This window comes from Tilletiaria anomala (genome assembly GCF_000711695.1).
Source record: "Tilletiaria anomala UBC 951 chromosome Unknown K437scaffold_1, whole genome shotgun sequence".
NCBI classification, from domain to species: Eukaryota; Fungi; Basidiomycota; class Exobasidiomycetes; order Georgefischeriales; family Tilletiariaceae; genus Tilletiaria; species Tilletiaria anomala.
Window position 1 is genome coordinate 433,035 of NW_013547021.1, and position 16,268 is coordinate 449,302.

At 55.1% G+C, this 16,268-nt stretch overlaps 5 protein-coding genes across 5 annotated transcripts; 3 read left to right on the forward strand and 2 right to left on the reverse strand.

Moving 5' to 3' along the window:
• The first annotated feature begins 233 nt into the window (after positions 1 to 233).
• Positions 234 to 3,131, forward strand: K437DRAFT_4357 (kinase-like protein). Its single transcript, XM_013390920.1, has 2 exons — positions 234 to 384; positions 458 to 3,131. The coding sequence occupies exon 2, from the start codon at positions 564 to 566 to the stop codon at positions 3,051 to 3,053; it is 2,490 nt and encodes an 829-aa protein (XP_013246374.1). The 5' UTR covers positions 234 to 384; positions 458 to 563; the 3' UTR covers positions 3,054 to 3,131.
• Positions 3,132 to 7,198: 4,067 nt separating this feature from the next.
• On the reverse strand, positions 7,199 to 8,540 carry K437DRAFT_277116 (putative OPI3-methylene-fatty-acyl-phospholipid synthase; the record flags this gene model as incomplete). Its single annotated transcript, XM_013391031.1, has 6 exons — positions 7,199 to 7,379; positions 7,472 to 7,546; positions 7,642 to 7,899; positions 7,989 to 8,094; positions 8,235 to 8,275; positions 8,458 to 8,540. The coding sequence occupies 6 exons, from the start codon at positions 8,538 to 8,540 to the stop codon at positions 7,199 to 7,201; spliced, it is 744 nt and encodes a 247-aa protein (XP_013246485.1).
• Positions 8,541 to 9,009: 469 nt separating this feature from the next.
• K437DRAFT_230506 (uncharacterized protein) lies at positions 9,010 to 10,863 on the forward strand. Its single transcript, XM_013391032.1, has 4 exons — positions 9,010 to 9,371; positions 9,440 to 9,780; positions 9,859 to 10,319; positions 10,429 to 10,863. The coding sequence occupies exons 1-4, from the start codon at positions 9,089 to 9,091 to the stop codon at positions 10,619 to 10,621; spliced, it is 1,278 nt and encodes a 425-aa protein (XP_013246486.1). The 5' UTR covers positions 9,010 to 9,088; the 3' UTR covers positions 10,622 to 10,863.
• Positions 10,864 to 10,880: 17 nt separating this feature from the next.
• On the reverse strand, positions 10,881 to 14,425 carry K437DRAFT_271559 (uncharacterized protein; the record flags this gene model as incomplete). The annotated part of the gene is made up of 3 exons (XM_013391033.1): positions 10,881 to 11,368; positions 11,452 to 12,800; positions 12,873 to 14,425. 3 exons carry the CDS (start codon positions 14,423 to 14,425, stop codon positions 10,881 to 10,883), a joined length of 3,390 nt encoding a protein of 1,129 aa, XP_013246487.1.
• A 274-nt stretch (positions 14,426 to 14,699) lies between these two features.
• On the forward strand, positions 14,700 to 15,609 carry K437DRAFT_4466 (uncharacterized protein). Its single transcript, XM_013390921.1, has one exon. The coding sequence runs from the start codon at positions 14,974 to 14,976 to the stop codon at positions 15,568 to 15,570; it is 597 nt and encodes a 198-aa protein (XP_013246375.1). The 5' UTR covers positions 14,700 to 14,973; the 3' UTR covers positions 15,571 to 15,609.
• Positions 15,610 to 16,268: the final 659 nt, after the last annotated feature.

Genomic DNA, 16,268 nt, shown 5'->3' on the forward strand with positions numbered 1-16,268 from the left:
CCCAACTCGTTTTCCGTCTCGTCGTCGGCCATCACGCTCTGACACTGGGACAATTCGGCCCATGTCCTCACAACACCAGCAGCTGTCGCAGCTCCATCTCCAGTCTCCATCTATCGCGATCACCGGCCTGCAACCCCTACTCGGTCATCGACTGCCACGGAAACTCTCTTAAGAGTTCTAGAGCGGGCCCCCGGGCTTGGCACTTCGTGTCCAGTGCTGAGCCTCCGAACGCTAGCAGGGAGCATATATATCGAGAGGCTTCTCGTTGCCTTCACCAGCATCTGTGTCTCCATCGCCACCCTTCCCTCTTTCCAACCTTTAGAGACTCCGTTGCATCTTGCCTCTGCCGTGCTGCTGACCTGGAGTCGCTGCACACCAAGCCAAGTAAGTGTGCTTTCTTTGACTCTTGTCTAGACATGGCATCAAAATGGAGCTGACACGTTGCTTCCCACCGAAGTCACTGCTTTCGCAAACCGATCCTCGATCTGTGCATCTTCACGTGTGCAATCCTCACAGCGCGAACTTTTTGAGAGCAATTCTCATCGGCCACGATCATAGCGAAGATGTCTTCCTCGCCCAACCAGCACCACCGTAACCTCGTCGGCACCAAGATCGCCTCGGGCCGTCTTGAACTCCTCTCGATCCTCGGACTCGGCGCATACGGTGTTGTTTACCTCGCCCGTGATCTGCAACATCCTCTGCAGCAAGGTCCTTTCCCAAGCACTTCCTCGGGCCAAAACCATCCTGCTGCAGCCTTGCTCGCCAGTGGCAATGGTGCCGCCACAGGCTTCTACGCTGTCAAGTGCCTCAATCGCACGGGCCTCGATGCACGGCAGAAGTCCTTCCAGCGGCGTGAGATCGCGCTGCACACCATGGCATGCAAGCATCCGGGTGTTGTCAGTCTTTACCAGGTGCTAGATGACCCTCTGTGCATCTATGTCGTCATGGACTATTGCCCTGACGGCGACCTGTTCAGCATGATCACTGAACACCAGCGCTACGCTCTCTCCGTGCCACGGACTCCCAAGTTCGTCGACGGCAACGGTATTACCCGTTATGCTGACGAGGAATTTTCCTACGTCCAAGCGCGCCATGACATGGATCAGCTCGTCAAGAGCGTCTTTGACCAGATCATCGATGCTGTCGAATATTGTCATCGTCTAGGCATCTACCACCGAGACCTCAAGCCAGAGAACATCCTTTGTCTGGAAAACGGAGCTCGGGTCGTACTTGCCGACTTTGGCCTGGCGACGGCCGACAAGTTCAGCAGCGACTTTGGCTGTGGGAGCACGTTTTACATGGGCCCAGAGTGCCAAGGTGGCATCACTACGCGGTTGCGGAATTACAGCACGGCTGCAAACGATGTCTGGTCGCTCGGCGTCATCCTCGTCAACCTCGTCTGCGGCCGCAACCCCTGGAAGCAGGCGTGCGCAGGCGATGAGACATTTTGCGAGTACCTTCGCAATCCGGATTTCCTCAAGGAGATCCTTCCCATCTCGGACTCGCTCAATGCTGTCCTCAAGCGTGTCTTTTCACCGTTCGCCGAGAAGAGGTGCACCTTGCAGGAGCTGAGGCAGCTCGTCAAGGACATCCCTCGCTTCACTGCCACCACCTTCGAACTTAAGCAACGGCAAGAAGCAGTACGACTGGCAGCTGCCAAGGCACACGCTACCCACGCCGCGCTTAACCAGCAGGCTCAAGCACAGGCTAAGGCACAGACACAGGCTCAAGCTCAAGCACAGGCTCAAGCACAGGCTCAAGCACAGGCTCAAGCACAGGCTCAAGCACAGCAGCAATATCAGGCAGCTGCGACTTCCGCTATCGTGCATCAGAACTACGCTCCGTCACCGCCACGACGCAACGTCAAGCAGTCGAGAGCGCAGGAGACGGACTACCACGCAGCGCGGATAGCAAATTGGGAAGCAGCTGGCGAGCGTGCCCGCGCGGAGAAGCACGAAGAGTCCAGGCAATCGACACCGACGCTTCCACGAGCAACAGATATGCCACCGTCTCCCGAAGACACGATGGGGAGTGACGGAGCGAGCTCGGAGTATGATGATGACGAGTCCAGCGAGCAATGGAGTAGTGGTGTAGAAGAGGATCCAGCTACAGTCGCCACCGCTGAGAATGCACTGTCGTCCTCGTCAGGCTCGCCGTCGTCGCCAGCGACAGACTTTAGCGGAGGCGCTCAAGTCGACTGGTCTCAGCATCCGATCGCAGCTACACCTGCAAGGGTCCGACGTTCGATTATCTCGGATTCTTCTGCCTCTGATGGCCAACATGCCCCGTCGAGACCTCTGCACGATGACACGCTGCAGTCCCCCGACATGTCAGACGAGGGCATGACTCCCGATAGCGCCTCAAGTCGCAGTGGGTCTGGAGAGTCTCGCCGGAGCTCGGTGTCGTACACTGGTCTACCGCCTACACCCCGCTTTGCTCCTGAGCAGCCTCTGCACAGTGATGGCGGCGACAAGGCATCATCTGGCAAGCCCGTCACTGCTCTACCTCAGCTCGCCTTTGTCGACGCCCTCAGCACCTCCAGAACGCCGCACATTGCGCATGCCGAAGAAGTCTCATGCATCTCCCCCGCTGACGGCGCCAAGAAAGGTGCAATCAACATCAATCCTCAGTCCAAGAGCTCGGCGCTGAACTCCGGCAACCCGCATTCTCGCTGGGTGCGCCGTGGACTAGAGGAGATGCGACTTGATTCCTCGCAAGCCTCTCGCGCCTCGCGACCGTATATTGGCGCCGGTTCTAGCAGCGAGCTCAGCAGTAGCGATGATGAAGGCGCCGCAGGACGCAGCGAGAGCATTGTGTCACAAAACTATACATTCTCATTTGAGGACTGCAGCATTAGCGCCGCCACTCCGCACGAGCCGGCCCAGCAACAGCAGGCATCTTCACCGCAGCACGGACGCCTCCCTTCGCTGCAAGCTCGCAGGGCCAAGCTGACTTCGCCGCTGCACATCGGCAAGCTTGGCTTCAATCCCGAGACCTTCCTCCAGCACCGTCGTCTAACTCGCGCAGCTGGTGCCAGCGCCGGCACAAAGTAACCAATATTTTCCAACTCATCTTTATTCTCTTTGACTATATTCCTTTACATGCATGTCGCCAGCGTCAGGATGTTTCCTGTCACAAAGGGACACCAATCACCATCGTTCTCATCACTTGCAGCATAATCCACCCTTACTATTCGCAACGTACCGACTCACACCACACTGTAGCGCTTTCGAGAACACCTCTGCCAGCGCCTTTGCAAGCATGGGCCAGCGTCTAAAATGAACGTAAAGTGCTCGTCACACAAGATGTACCATAAAGCATTTGCAAATTGCACGTTCCTGCATCCATCACAGCGAAAGTGGACTGACGCACGATTGCAAAAGGTATTTCCTGAGTCATAGCTTCTGTACTACACTCAACCTGTTTTACCGTTCGCATTCAAGGTTCACCGTTCGATCAGGACCGCTGCCATTTCTCTCACCACTAGAGGCTTTCATAGTTATACACATCTGGCTGCTGAAAAAGGTTTGACGCGGCGTGCACGTTGAGTCCATCGCTGTGTATGTGCCAGTACGTGGTGTGCGAAGCGTTGTTATGTGAAAGTTTAAGCCCTACTAAAGTATACCCACCCCAGTGCCTTAGTCATTACTCATCAGCTTCACAACATATTTCATCCACATGCCGACCACACGGAGTCGTACTTGTGGGGGACTGAGTGCATCCTTTGGACGACGTGTGCTTCTTGTTGGCCACCACGTGAAACCCTTGAACGGCGGGCGGGAGTTGAATTCATCTGACAATGCCAGCATGACCATCAAGGCTCCAAACTCACCTCAAAGGACAGGCCACCTCCAGACCACTCAATATCCAATTCCAAACTCCTCAAACCAAGTGACCGATCTCATCCGGCAAGTTGGAAAAGGTTGAAATTTGGAAGGTATGTAGTGAGCATGCACTGCAACAGACTGCATCCCGCTGCTTCACCCCCTCTCACGCGCTGGTGCTGCCTTAATGGAATCGCACACGTATTTATATCTAGGACTGTCAGCCTATGATCTTTAATTTTTTACATTACATACTCGGTAGTACGTATGCACGTACAAATGCCGTTGTCATTGCTGGAACCTCGTTTGAGCAGATGAGTTATCGGGCGGCCATCTGCCGCCATCTCTCACCAGCTTGCCTTGGCCATTGCTCAGCACTTGATGTCACTGACTCACGGAGAGCAAGGCAAAGAGAATAAAATGCCGACAGTGGCGAAAGCTAGCAGGTGGGCGGGATACCTCGCAAAACTGTGTACAGATCTGCGTATAGCTCACTCCTTGGCCTCGCTCTATATGATGTGGGGGGAACGAAGCCCCCGGTATCACGGCAATGTGCAAACTTTGCCCGTCCCTCTCTTGTTGAACGAGAACTCCCCGTCAACAAAGTAGAAAAAGAAAGAATTCAATGTCTGATGATCGGGGCTTGTGGGGTTTCCTATTTTTCCGGTCCCGCAGTGAGGCTTGGACCCGATTTCCCAACAGGAATGGCAGCGTGAGGAGATATCCCGCAAGCTAGCGTGTGCCCAGCATGGCTCTATCAGCTGAAGGAGGGAGGCCCTTTCGCTCTTCTAGCGATAAAAATACACAAAAGATGTCATAAGGATGTGCCAAAGCAAAGTAATCAATAAGTGCATGTGTCCTTGACCTTCGCCAACTTCAGCTATGTATTTAGGCAACCCTAACAAACCAAATGGATGCACCAGATATGTTGGCAGTATTTCCGGGATCCCATTTCCCGCAACAGGAGCGGAAAAATTTGTTGGGCCGGGATCGGGGGCATTGTCCCGTGTGCCATTGGATCACATCTTCCCAAACGAGAACTCTAGTCTCAGAACCAACGCCAGAGTGCTCCCAAAGGCTTGCCTCATGGTGCAGCATCGGGCGACTTTCGTTTGGATGCTGATCAGAGGATCAGGAGACGGAATTCGGAAGGGGCTAGTGGAGGAATTCGGATCTCGGGAGCATTTGACTTGCAGCGGTGGCTCTCTCCACACAAATATCGTGCACGTACTTACATACAACAACGGCAGAATCGCAGCAGACGAGAAGGCTTGACAAGAGGATGGATGGCATAGAGCAGGAAAAAGCATGGAGTAAGGCGGCATATAACCCGACGGATCAGTCTTGGTCGTACTGAGCACGGTGACTTGTTGAGCCTTAAGCGACTAAGAGAATAATCACTAAAGCGCCTGTGCTAGAATTTTGAAACTCATGTTCCGTGAACTGAGGAGAATGTGATGGTGGGAAAAGTGGCACGTGGCCCACTATCACAGCGTATCGGAGTGTGAAATGCTCTGGAGTAGTCTGGCGCAGGTCATCGACGATTTTCACGATCGTGACGCTGGGCACGGCAAATTCGCAACGCGACGCGCCTCTCGCATTCCCACGCGTTACACGCGAAAAAGTTTAACGAGGATCGAGGGATGCATCTGAAAGCCTTTCCACAAGCACCTGCGATCATCATAGTATCATCGTGTCATCGCATCCTTGCATCATCAACTTGGGCATCAGAGCAACAAGTATCTCACACGTCCGCAGGAATCAAGCGGGGAACTGGAAAGGGGGCCGTGACCGGTTGAGCAATGCACCAGGAGAGCGGAGAGTTGACACAGCTAAGGACCATTTGGATGTCTTCCATTGTTCACGCGGGTATCTAAACACCTAAGGCCAGAGACTCTGACCAGCGGCCTTGTTGGGATATGGACTTCGAAGGCTATTCATCTCCTGCCATGCGGGGAAATGGGCTATGGGGTATCAAGCGTTGGGCGCCAGGAAAGGGTTAAGTCGTTTGATCGCCTGCAACCTTGTCTGTAACGGGAGAGAAGGAAGCTTGGCGAGCGCAAGAGTAATTACGGCAGTTGTGCATATCACGTCTGGGCCCTGGACTTTGAGTGCAGCGGAACTGCACACTCAAGGATGTATAGCTCTCACACGCTTCGAATTGCTCCCTGGTACCTCCAGATGAGGTTCTTGTCCGCACAAAGACCGAAGCTACCTCTTCGAGCTGGAAGCTTCAAATCGTGTCCTTCCTCATCCGGGTCTCACTTGCTCCTAAACGCACTGACTTGGCAGGCGAAGCATCATCTCTCTCTATTTGAAGGCGCAAGCCCTTCGCGTCGACTTACGGTGTGACTCCTTAGAGCGTCATATTTCGGACTCTTTCGCCGGTTTCAAGGATACGAAGGGGAACAAGTGTTGAGGACGAAGATGTGAAGCTGAAACAACAGAGTGGCACACTGAAGCTTACGCAGCACTCTTCCCAGGGCATGCTTCATGGTTCATTCCACATGCTTGATGCGATCATCGTTCATACGCTCATGTGCTCATGCTTAACGAGCGAGCGGCTTTGAAGTTCAACTCGCTTTTCTGATCGTTCCGCGTGAGGCGTGTTCCTATACACTGCACCTACCGGAACAATGTTTGTTCTGCCGATCGGCAACAGAGCTCACATCTATGTTGGGCCGCTCGGTCTGCAACTCTTCGGGAGGAAACATGATCATCAGGGCCGAGGAGCTTTATTACAGACCCAGCTGAGCTTTACATGCCGAACGCAGTATGCTTCGCGTCTTCATGTACGGCGGACGCATTAAACTCGCACTTTCGCTCGTACCACGCACGAGGCACATGCTGAGTTTGCAAGCGTGATGATCAAAACAAAAACAACTCGGTCGATAGCATCTGTGCTATGCGAGGGCCAACACGAAGGATGAGGGCATTGACGTACCAGGCGACGTCGACTCGGGGTTGTTTTGGCACACACGCCGAGGGCCTGCGCGCAGGCGATTTCGATTACAGGGGGCGAATGATGCCGAGTCGTGTATACAGCTACGAGAACTGGATCCGACAAAAGGGAGCGAATGATTGACGCAATTGGATATGGGTGTCGACACCAACAACGGTTTCATTATCTTTTTCTCATTCAATAGAACTTTTGAGCCTTGCGATGCAGTTGAGTGCATCGATGACTGGATGACTGTTCGAGATGCAAAAGGGGCAGCAACGCGATTTCTCGAGCGACACAGATCCAGCACTTGCTGGCCCTCAGGGCCTTCGCTCGACCTCGTGCTGAATGACATGCGCCAGAGAACGTATCATCATGCTCATCTCTGACTATCTCGAGGCCTTATCTCCCTAGACAGACCGGTGCTTGCTTCTTATTCCGACTTCTTGCTCTTGCTCCTGGTCCCTCGCGCGGGGCTATCGTGGCTGCGAGTGTTGCGCGCCGGCCCGCCTTCGGCTTGAAGGGCAATGATGGTCGCGGCTGACTCGCCATTGGCCGATGTGCGACCGCGGCGCTTCTTGGCTGCTGAAACATAGATATTTGCTGTAAAGGGGCTGATGGAACGACAGAGAATATGGAAGATGCACGACGTTAATGGTCCGATCATCCTAGAAGGCAATAATGAAAGCGACCGTGCCTGACTTACCCTTCGAAGCGCATAGCGATGAGGTAGACGATAAAGACAAGTGTGCTCAGAATGAGGCCAGCAGGTTTGCCGAACCTGCAGGTGAAAGTAAGAAATGCGATGTAAACAAACGAGGAAGGGCAATTCCTGAAGGACACGATTGTTGATGGAGCAACAGTTCGACAACTAACCAAAGAGCAACAGAGAAAAAGCTCAAAGTGCTTCCGACGTACATCGGGTCACGAACAATGTTGAATGGGAAACCAGTGACCATGTCATCCATGAGGATGCCAAAGTAGTCACCGAGGTAGGTGCCGGTGATGCCAAGGGCGTACATGCTCGAGAGAACAAGGACATTGCCGATCGAGAAGAGAGCCGCGGCTGCCGGCTTGATGAACGGCTGAAGCAGCAACGGATGCACCGGCTGGTACACAAGAGCCTGGTTGTACCTGCGAAGAGTTCGCACATAGGATGTTATTAGGAGAGGTCAGCACAGACACGCCTGCAGGTTGCACCATTCAAAGTCCCTAATTCTCACAGCTGGTCCCTGATGATCCCTAAAATGAAGATGGTCGCACCTAATAGGTAGCAACCTAAATAGCGCTTACCGCGCAGGACCTTGGTGATGGTGCCTCTGTGATACTCTGGAGCAACGTTATGTGCGGGACAGTGTACGGATACGGCATAAATTGTGGTTATTAAAATTGCGCGTAGTGAAGTGGAGGAATGTCAAATGATCAGCTCCGGGGATCTCATCGAAGGTGCGTTGCCAACAGAGACTCGCCATTTTGAGCAACCGTGTTCCAGAAGAGCGGGTTGAAGCAGCTATTGATCCCAAGCGGAGCTACGCATCAGCCCCACGAGATCGATTTGGCGTGGGCCTATGCATCTCCACAGACCGTGAGCGGGGTGGCCTTGCATGGCCTGCGTGCGTGCACCTCGGGGGTAGCCCCGAGGTGCACGATTTTGAACGCAGGTTCGTGCGAGAAACAAGTCGTTGTACTCACATTGCACCCGCAGCAATCCAGAAGGACGGTTGGTTAAGGTCCACCACACCCGGGTAGTAGTACTGGTTGTAAGCCGGCGGCATGATGAGTCTCTTATTCTCGAGTGAGTCCAAGCGTCGCTGAACATACGTCAGTCGGAGCGCTTGATCGCACGGTGCTCCGGTAGTGGAGTCCCGGAAGATGTACGAGGAGCAGTGCTGGGAGCAAAGCAACTCTGTTGTTCCGTGAATGCACTGATTGGTGAATGTCGTGCAGGATGTACTGCGGTGCTAGTGGACTTGCTGCGTGGAGAGGACAACATGGCAGCGCGACTGGCGGTTCAAAAGATGGCAGGCCAACAGCGTACCTCCCAAGAGCGGGAAGAGCGCCTGGAAGCGCATCTGGTCTGCGACCTCGCACACAACCCTAATAATGGAAACAATATAGTACCACGTGACCTGAATCTCAAGTCCAACCCTTGGTGGTTGGACTTGCGTGGCCCCTACGGCTGCGACATGATCATTACTTGTACCTTGCGAGATGCAGGAGTGCTTTTCATCAGTCGATCAACCTCCTGAAGTTGAGTTTGAACCTGTTTCATCAGCTACCACTCATCCTGCGTGATTCCAAAAGAAGGAAAGGGTAGCCCAACATGGACACCGACTTTGAAGAATCGTACCTCTCGAATCTCGCGTCGTCATCCTCGACGCCGGCGGGCTTGAGGCCCTACTACATCAAGCTGGTTGACCTGTACAACCGTAAGCTCTGGTACCAACTCACGCTCTCACTCGATGAATTCCTTTCGCATCCCGACAGCCAGAACCCCCCATCGATACAGATCGAACTGTACGAGCGGTTCGTGACGCAGTTTGAAAAGAAGATCAATCAGTTGAGTAGGGCAGCGATCGCTGTCAAGGTCGCGCGGCAACATGAAGGTGTGTTTCATTCTGGATACTGGCAAATGGCAGGTGAAGACCAGTCACGAATTGCTTCCTTTGAACAGATCCTTCTCAAGCCATTGCCTTCTTGCAACGTATCATCCCTTCGATCGCGCCTGCACCACCCGCTGCCACGCCGGCTGCAGGTTCCGGGGCGGCAGCAGCTCCTTCTGCCACGATGGCAGCAACGACAGGCGTACAAGCAGCAACATCGAGTGGGCAATCTCAGAGCCTAGAGGCCTATGTATTTGTGTCGATGGAAGCCGCTCACTTCCAACTGCTGCTGGGGAATCTCGCACAGACCAAGAAGACGATGGATGAGTGCCAGAAGATCTTGGACGGCTTTGACAGTGTGGAGATGGGCGTCAATGCAGCGTACTACAGAGTATGCGGAGACTATCACAAGGTGCGTCCTGGACAAGTAGCTCATTCGGTTGGTTCTCAGAGGCTGACAGTCCTGTGCGACGTTTCCCTGACTCTGCAGGCAAAGGCCGAGTATGCTCCGTACTACAAGAATTCTCTGCTCTACTTGGCCTGCGTCAACCTGGACAAGGATTTGAGCAAGGACGACCAGATCCAGCGGGCGCATGATCTCGCCATCAGCGCCCTGCTAGGTGACACAATCTACAACTTTGGCGAGCTGCTCCTGCACCCCATCCTCTCCGTCTTGCAATCCACACCTCACTCCTACCTGTCGGACCTGCTGCACGCGTTCAACTCGGGCGATCTCGGGCGCTTCGAGTCTCTCTTGCCGCACCTCTCTTCCAATGAGCCGATTCTCGCAGAGAATCAGCCGTTCTTGCGCCAGAAGATATGTCTGATGGCGCTGATTGAAAGTGTGTTTAAACGCAGCAGTGAGGATCGAGTCATCAGCTTCGAGGCCATCGGCCGCGAGACAAGGCTGCCGGCGGACGAGGTGGAGCATCTGGTCATGAAAGCTCTTAGGTGAGTGCTGAGGGGTCAAGATTCCTTGCTAGCTTGCTCCCGTTTTCGTCTTCAACGTGTTCGTGCCACTAATACCCTTTTGTCTTGTCTCGCTCCGCCTTTGCCTCAGCCTCAAGCTGATCCGCGGAACGATGGACCAGCACAAACAAGAAGCACGCATCACTTGGGTACAGCCGCGCGTCCTCAGTCGTCCGCAGATCGAGGCGCTGCACGTCAGGCTGGGTCAATGGTGCGAGAAGGTCAAAGAGGTCGGCGAGTTTGTCAAAGGGCAAACCGCGCCAGAGCTCATCACGACTGCGTGAGGGTGTAGGGGTCGATCGCAGCATGTGTAAGCTAGAGAAGATGAGCATGATCTCGAACAGCATGCATTTGTGATGGGATCGGAAGCACGGCTGTGAGAGGCTGCAAAGCCGTGCGCAAGCATGCACCTACCAGGCAGCTGGAGCGAAAGCTAGAAGCATAATCCACAATGCGCTGCGGATCTGCGGGAACTAGACGAGGCCAGTGCAGCGTGAGGCTAGAGTATGAATACATGCGGAGACAGACCGTAAATTGTGTGCGTTACGTCTTCTCGAACGGTAAGCGCATTGAATTATCCGGAAACATGTACTTGAACCAATGCTTCAAGAAGGCGGGCACGGAGGTGTGATCGTGATCTTGAATATCATCATTGATGCACACAAGCACAGCTTTCCCGTTCTTGCTCAAACTTTCGAGCTGCGCTTTTGATGCGGGGCCCTTACCGAGCTGCAAGAATTCGGTCGGACTGTGGCCGAGAACATACGAGTAGCGCATAAGCAGGCGGCGTGCAAAGTCGCGTGCTCCACCGCCGGACCAGCCGCTTAAGCGGGCAACAGACTGAACGGAAAAGTCGGGTTGGCGTTCGCGAGGCTGAGTGCCGTAGAACCATTTGCGCGTGAGTGGCAGATGAGGAACGCCACGGCGCATGGAAGATTTGTTCTTGTTGCTTTCAGGTAAAAGCCGATCTGGGCTTGGAAGGACTGCAGAAAGACCCAATTCGCCACTCTGTTGCACGAGATGGGTTATCACTGGGTGAGGATGGGTTGTGCGATTGAGACGTCAGCACAGTGACTTTGCCAAATAAAAAAGCGAACGTGACTTCTACACTCACAGCAGTCACCGCAGCGTGGCTCGTAGAATGTGACACGCTTGAAAAAGGCTTCGGAGGTTGTGCCGTTGTCTGACAAGCACCGACTCCACTCAATTTGGCACGCCGGTTCGGCTCGTGGCTTTTTGTCTCCTTGCGGCAGATAGTGCGGCCAGCCACCCACGTTCCAGTTTTGGGACGGTCCTGAGCCAACTTTGCCCCACACCTTAACCGCTGGACGCGAGAGATCGCTGTACGGGAATCCATCGCCCGAGACAAACGGGTACTCGGTCGTCTGCGATGGCTTGACGCCGCGTGCCTGATGGTTGGCGCCAACAACATCCAGAGCCGCGGTGCGACGGCGCGGGATACGCACTAGGCTGACGTTCTCTGTTGTGGAGCCGTTTACGAAGGCGAAAGAGGAGCGTAACGTCCGCAGCTCGTCTGCGTCAATGACGCCATCGCCATTGTTTTCCAAACGCAGCATGATGAAGATCCAGAGCATCGCCTCTCGGTGCCGTTCGATGATCATGTTGAACGTGAGGTAATGACTGACGATGTTCATCCCCAGTCCACGGAATCGCGCCGTGCCTGCAGCCGTCAGATCCTCGCGCCAGATTAGGCGCGACTCGTGCAGCAGACTGCGGCTCATGGCGCGGTGAATATGAACAGGGTAGCGCCGTGTGCGCTTACCGAAGCGCTCATCGAGCAGATGCGACGCCATCTCGAGCCCGGGCCACTCGCCCCCGCGGGTCCATACGGATTTGTCATGGCCGTGGACCACAAGATCTTCCTGGAAGCGCAGGGATGGGCCATATAGAGGAGAGACGATGTCGGCCAAGCTGAGCGGGCGCATGACGAAGAAGTCGTCGTTGGCGAAGAGGGCGATGTCTGCTAGACCAGGCAGGGATACAGGATCGATGACAGATTCGACAGCCATCGAGTTGAATGTCGGCAGCGCGATGTGCTTGCGTAGGATCTTGGTTGCATTGTTGCTCTGCGTTCCCGCAACATCGTAAATCGACCAGTCGTGATGTAGACGAAGTTGCACACCTTTCTCATCAGCCAATCGTCCCACACTTGACGGCTTCTCAGCATCAGCGCCAGTGAGCACGCGATCAGAGTTGATATCGAGCCACACAGGCCTTTGTCCGACCCTCTCCGAGCCGTCAGCCGTCGCGGTCCAACGGACATGCGTTGCCTTATGCTCGACAAGGATGTCCTCCACGCTCCGGCCCGTGTCGCGCGATACGGCTGCAACCATGCCGGGGAGCGCCCATGCGGGAAAGTCCGGCGCGATGACATGCACAGTGCGCAAATTTGGGATGGTCTTGGCGGCTGTGCGAATGGCATAACGTAGTTCGTCCATCTCTCTGCAAGAAGGCAAGGCGCATGAAGGCGGTCAACACATGGTCAGATACTCAAGGGCTTTCATTTGAGCTCACAGAAAGCGCATGCCTGCAACACCGATCTGCTTCTGCTTGCTGCGCTCTGTCCAATATTCTCGCTCCCTCGGCAGAATTCTCTGCTTGGTGAGCAAGATGGGCCAGACTGATTGTAGCCACTTTTCCAACTTGGCCTGCAACTCCTGTTCGGACTCCGGTACCAGCTCCTGTCTGCCGTTCGGCTGCGAACGCACGCCTTTTGGACAGAGCTCGTCGTGCGCGGGTGCAGTCGAGGTGGTACAGTAGACGTGGTATTGACGGCTTTGCTGGTGGAGCGGATCGGAGCCATTAACCCACGTGAAGAGGATGTCGACGGGTGGGTCGAGTCTGATCGTGTGCTGGTCCCGAGGTGCATTTTGCGTGACGTTCAGCTTGCTGCACAGCTGGCCCTGTGCAATCCACTCTTCCAAGCATTCCTCTTCCTCGGTGAGCCATGCTTGACTCTCAATCGGCAGGAGCTCCTCTACGCGCGCCAACTCATGCGTGGAGAAGCCGGGCAGCGGATACCACTTTGGCAGGAACCCGTTCTCAACATCGAATACATCGGCCGGTGGCGCGGGCTCTTTCGAAGGCCCCTTGATCTCTGCGATACGGTACGGATCGTTCACCGTGATTTCCCACGGCTTGGCCGGTCGCGGGCCGACGAGGTATGCCAAACGTTCCGGGTCGAGGTTCTGCAGAAAGACAGCTTCTGCGTTCGGTTGGTTGCGATTGTCGACTTGGGAGCGGCGGTAAGAAAACCACGTGTTGCCGAGCACGAGTAACATAACAAGTGGTAGCAGCTTGCACAGGGGGCCGAGGCAAGCCCGCATTCGCGGTCGCCGCCGCAGCAGCCATGAGGACGACCGTGGCTCTGCGCTGCTGGCTGGAAGGAGCGAAGGCTCTCCGGTGTCAGATGAATACGCACTGCCTCGGAACAGGTGTCTTCGCCTGCCGAGCCCAAGAACTTGCCGCTCATGCGCGAGCCAGTCGCAGTCGTAATTCGGGTCGTCCAAGTCGTGATCACGGTGGCCTTTCCATGGTCGCTGTTCGATTTCATCGTCATGGAGGAGAGGCGCGTGTGACGGGGCCGGATGAGCCGGGGTGTACTCTTCGACGAACAGCTGGTTCCTTGCGTGGCGTGAGGCGTTATAGGCGGAAATGCCGCTGCTGCTGTCGCTGAGGCTCGTCTCGCCACTATACCTAGTGTCTCGGCCACTGCCCTCGTCACGGCTCATCTTGCCCATCTGTGGCGTGTTGGTGCCTTGAATTTCGCGCGCTTTCCCCTTGCCGTCCTTGCCTTCCATAATGGCCAACACCAACTGGCTTGATGCGCCTCTGATGGAATACCCTTTCTGCTGGCGCTCGCGCATCTCCAGCGGAAGCGCAGAGCTCCGATGGTCTGGTGAAGAATACGCATGCGCGTCTGCTACTGCTCCCGAAGCGACGGACGTCGGATGTAGATTCAAGCCAAGCGCCTCGTGTACATCGTAGATGTGCGGTAGCGATCGGCGCTGTACTGGCAGGAAGCCCGGAAAGGCCTTTATGTTTGTGGAAAGCTCTTCGCGCGGCATGTAGACTTTATGCTGGATAGGAGGGGCTGGAAAGAAGAGGGCGTGACCTCGCTCCGGGGCTGCAAGGCAGGATCGCGAACATGTGTCCACTAAAAGAAGTAGCCACGCAACCAGCCAGGTGCACGGGACGAAGGGCTGCTTGTTAGATGGGTGTACGGGTTCGAAGCCGGGGTAGTAAGCGATCGAAGCTAGGAAACAAGGGATTCTATTTGCTTCAATGTAGAGATTTGTTACTTTCTTCGATTGGTTGGTTGTTTGCTTGTATGCGCGCTTGCTCCGTCCACCTTCAATCACCTCACGAGGCGGCGGGTGGCCACTGTAAGCGGGAAAGTCGTCGCGGCTGTGAAGGGAGCAGGAAAGGAGAAGCTGCTGCTTGCTGCTGATGATGTTGCAGGTTGCATGTTGGCCTATGCTTGCGACGATCGACACCCTGCGGTGGGTGAACCTAGAAGATGAACGAGGATGAAGAAGGCAGACGGATAGCACGATTGATATACTGATATCTCTAGTGCACCATCCATGTGGCGTTTCGGCAAAGATAGCAAGGCATGTTGACTGGACTTTGCCGGACCTTGTACGCTATAGAATGTCGAAACTGTAGATGCCAAGTCGTGAGAAGTCGGATTGAGCGCAAGCCGTCCGCCATGTGCGGTTCCTGCAAGCGGCGCTCAGTTGCCGAGCGCCTGCCTTGCAAGTCGCATGGGGAATATGTATGGAGCAACTGGAGCGAGCGCAACCGAAGCGTGCCGGAGGGAACGATGACCTGCCGCCGCCATTGTTTTCATGGCTGGTTTCTAATGATGAATAAAACACCGCTGGCTTTGTCGTTGGTACACACTAGACTGGATGGGGCGACAGCACTATCGAAGGAGAACCGCACAACGAAGGCTGGGTTCCAGTATACCGCCGAACATGTGCCATGCAGGGATTGTCCTTTTCACACGTTCTTGATCGCCTCGCGGCAGCTTCAGAGCCCAGAAGGCGGCCAGCGGTTCCGTGCAGCTTGGAGAGTGCATGTGCCCACTCAGCAGCAGAGCGCGCGACGTGCGAGGATATGCATGGGTGGAGGACGATGCTGCCACTACTGCACTCGGACGGGTGGGCATGATACGAGTAGACTGACTACTTTTGACAATGGAGGGTGAACCTTGAGCAGGCGGCAGCTGACGATCGATCGGCATGAGGCTATGGCTGATGGATGTTGCAAGATGCCGCCGGCACATCCAGGCCCTCTGATGCACAGTGCCGCCGATGCCGCGGGCGTGCTCATAGAAGTGGGCACTGGCAGACTGTGTGCTACGAAAGTTCAATGCTGTTTGCGCTGAGTTGCCGATTGGTACTGGCGTTGCCGAATGCCGGGTGCCGATTGCGTAGGCTGACGAAGGCAGTGTCGACGCCACCACCAAAAGTGGGCACCAACGCAGTCCCCATTCAACCGCAGTCCAACGCTCAAGGCCCTCGCCGCCGAGCACAGACGTGCAGACTACAGGCATCAGCAGCATACATACTGGGAAGGTGTGGAGAGAGCCCAACACAGTAAAGTGCACAAACGGGGAAACAGGGTTTCACGGCAACAGGATGGAAAGCCGCAAGGGGAGCAGTACCGGCACGGACCACCGACTAATTCCAAGCTGGTCCTTCTCTCTGCCAGTTTGCCTGCATCCTGCCTGCTATGCTCCCTCCTCTCGCCTCTGGTTCCTCGTACACTCTGATGAGAGAGCCTGACGCCACTAGGCGTAGTTTAGGGGGCTGGCTGGCTAACGCCTGCTGAGTACATTCTATGTACCGACCTTGAGTGTTAACGATGCGGGTGCCTATGCTCCTCGACCAAGGCACCAACATC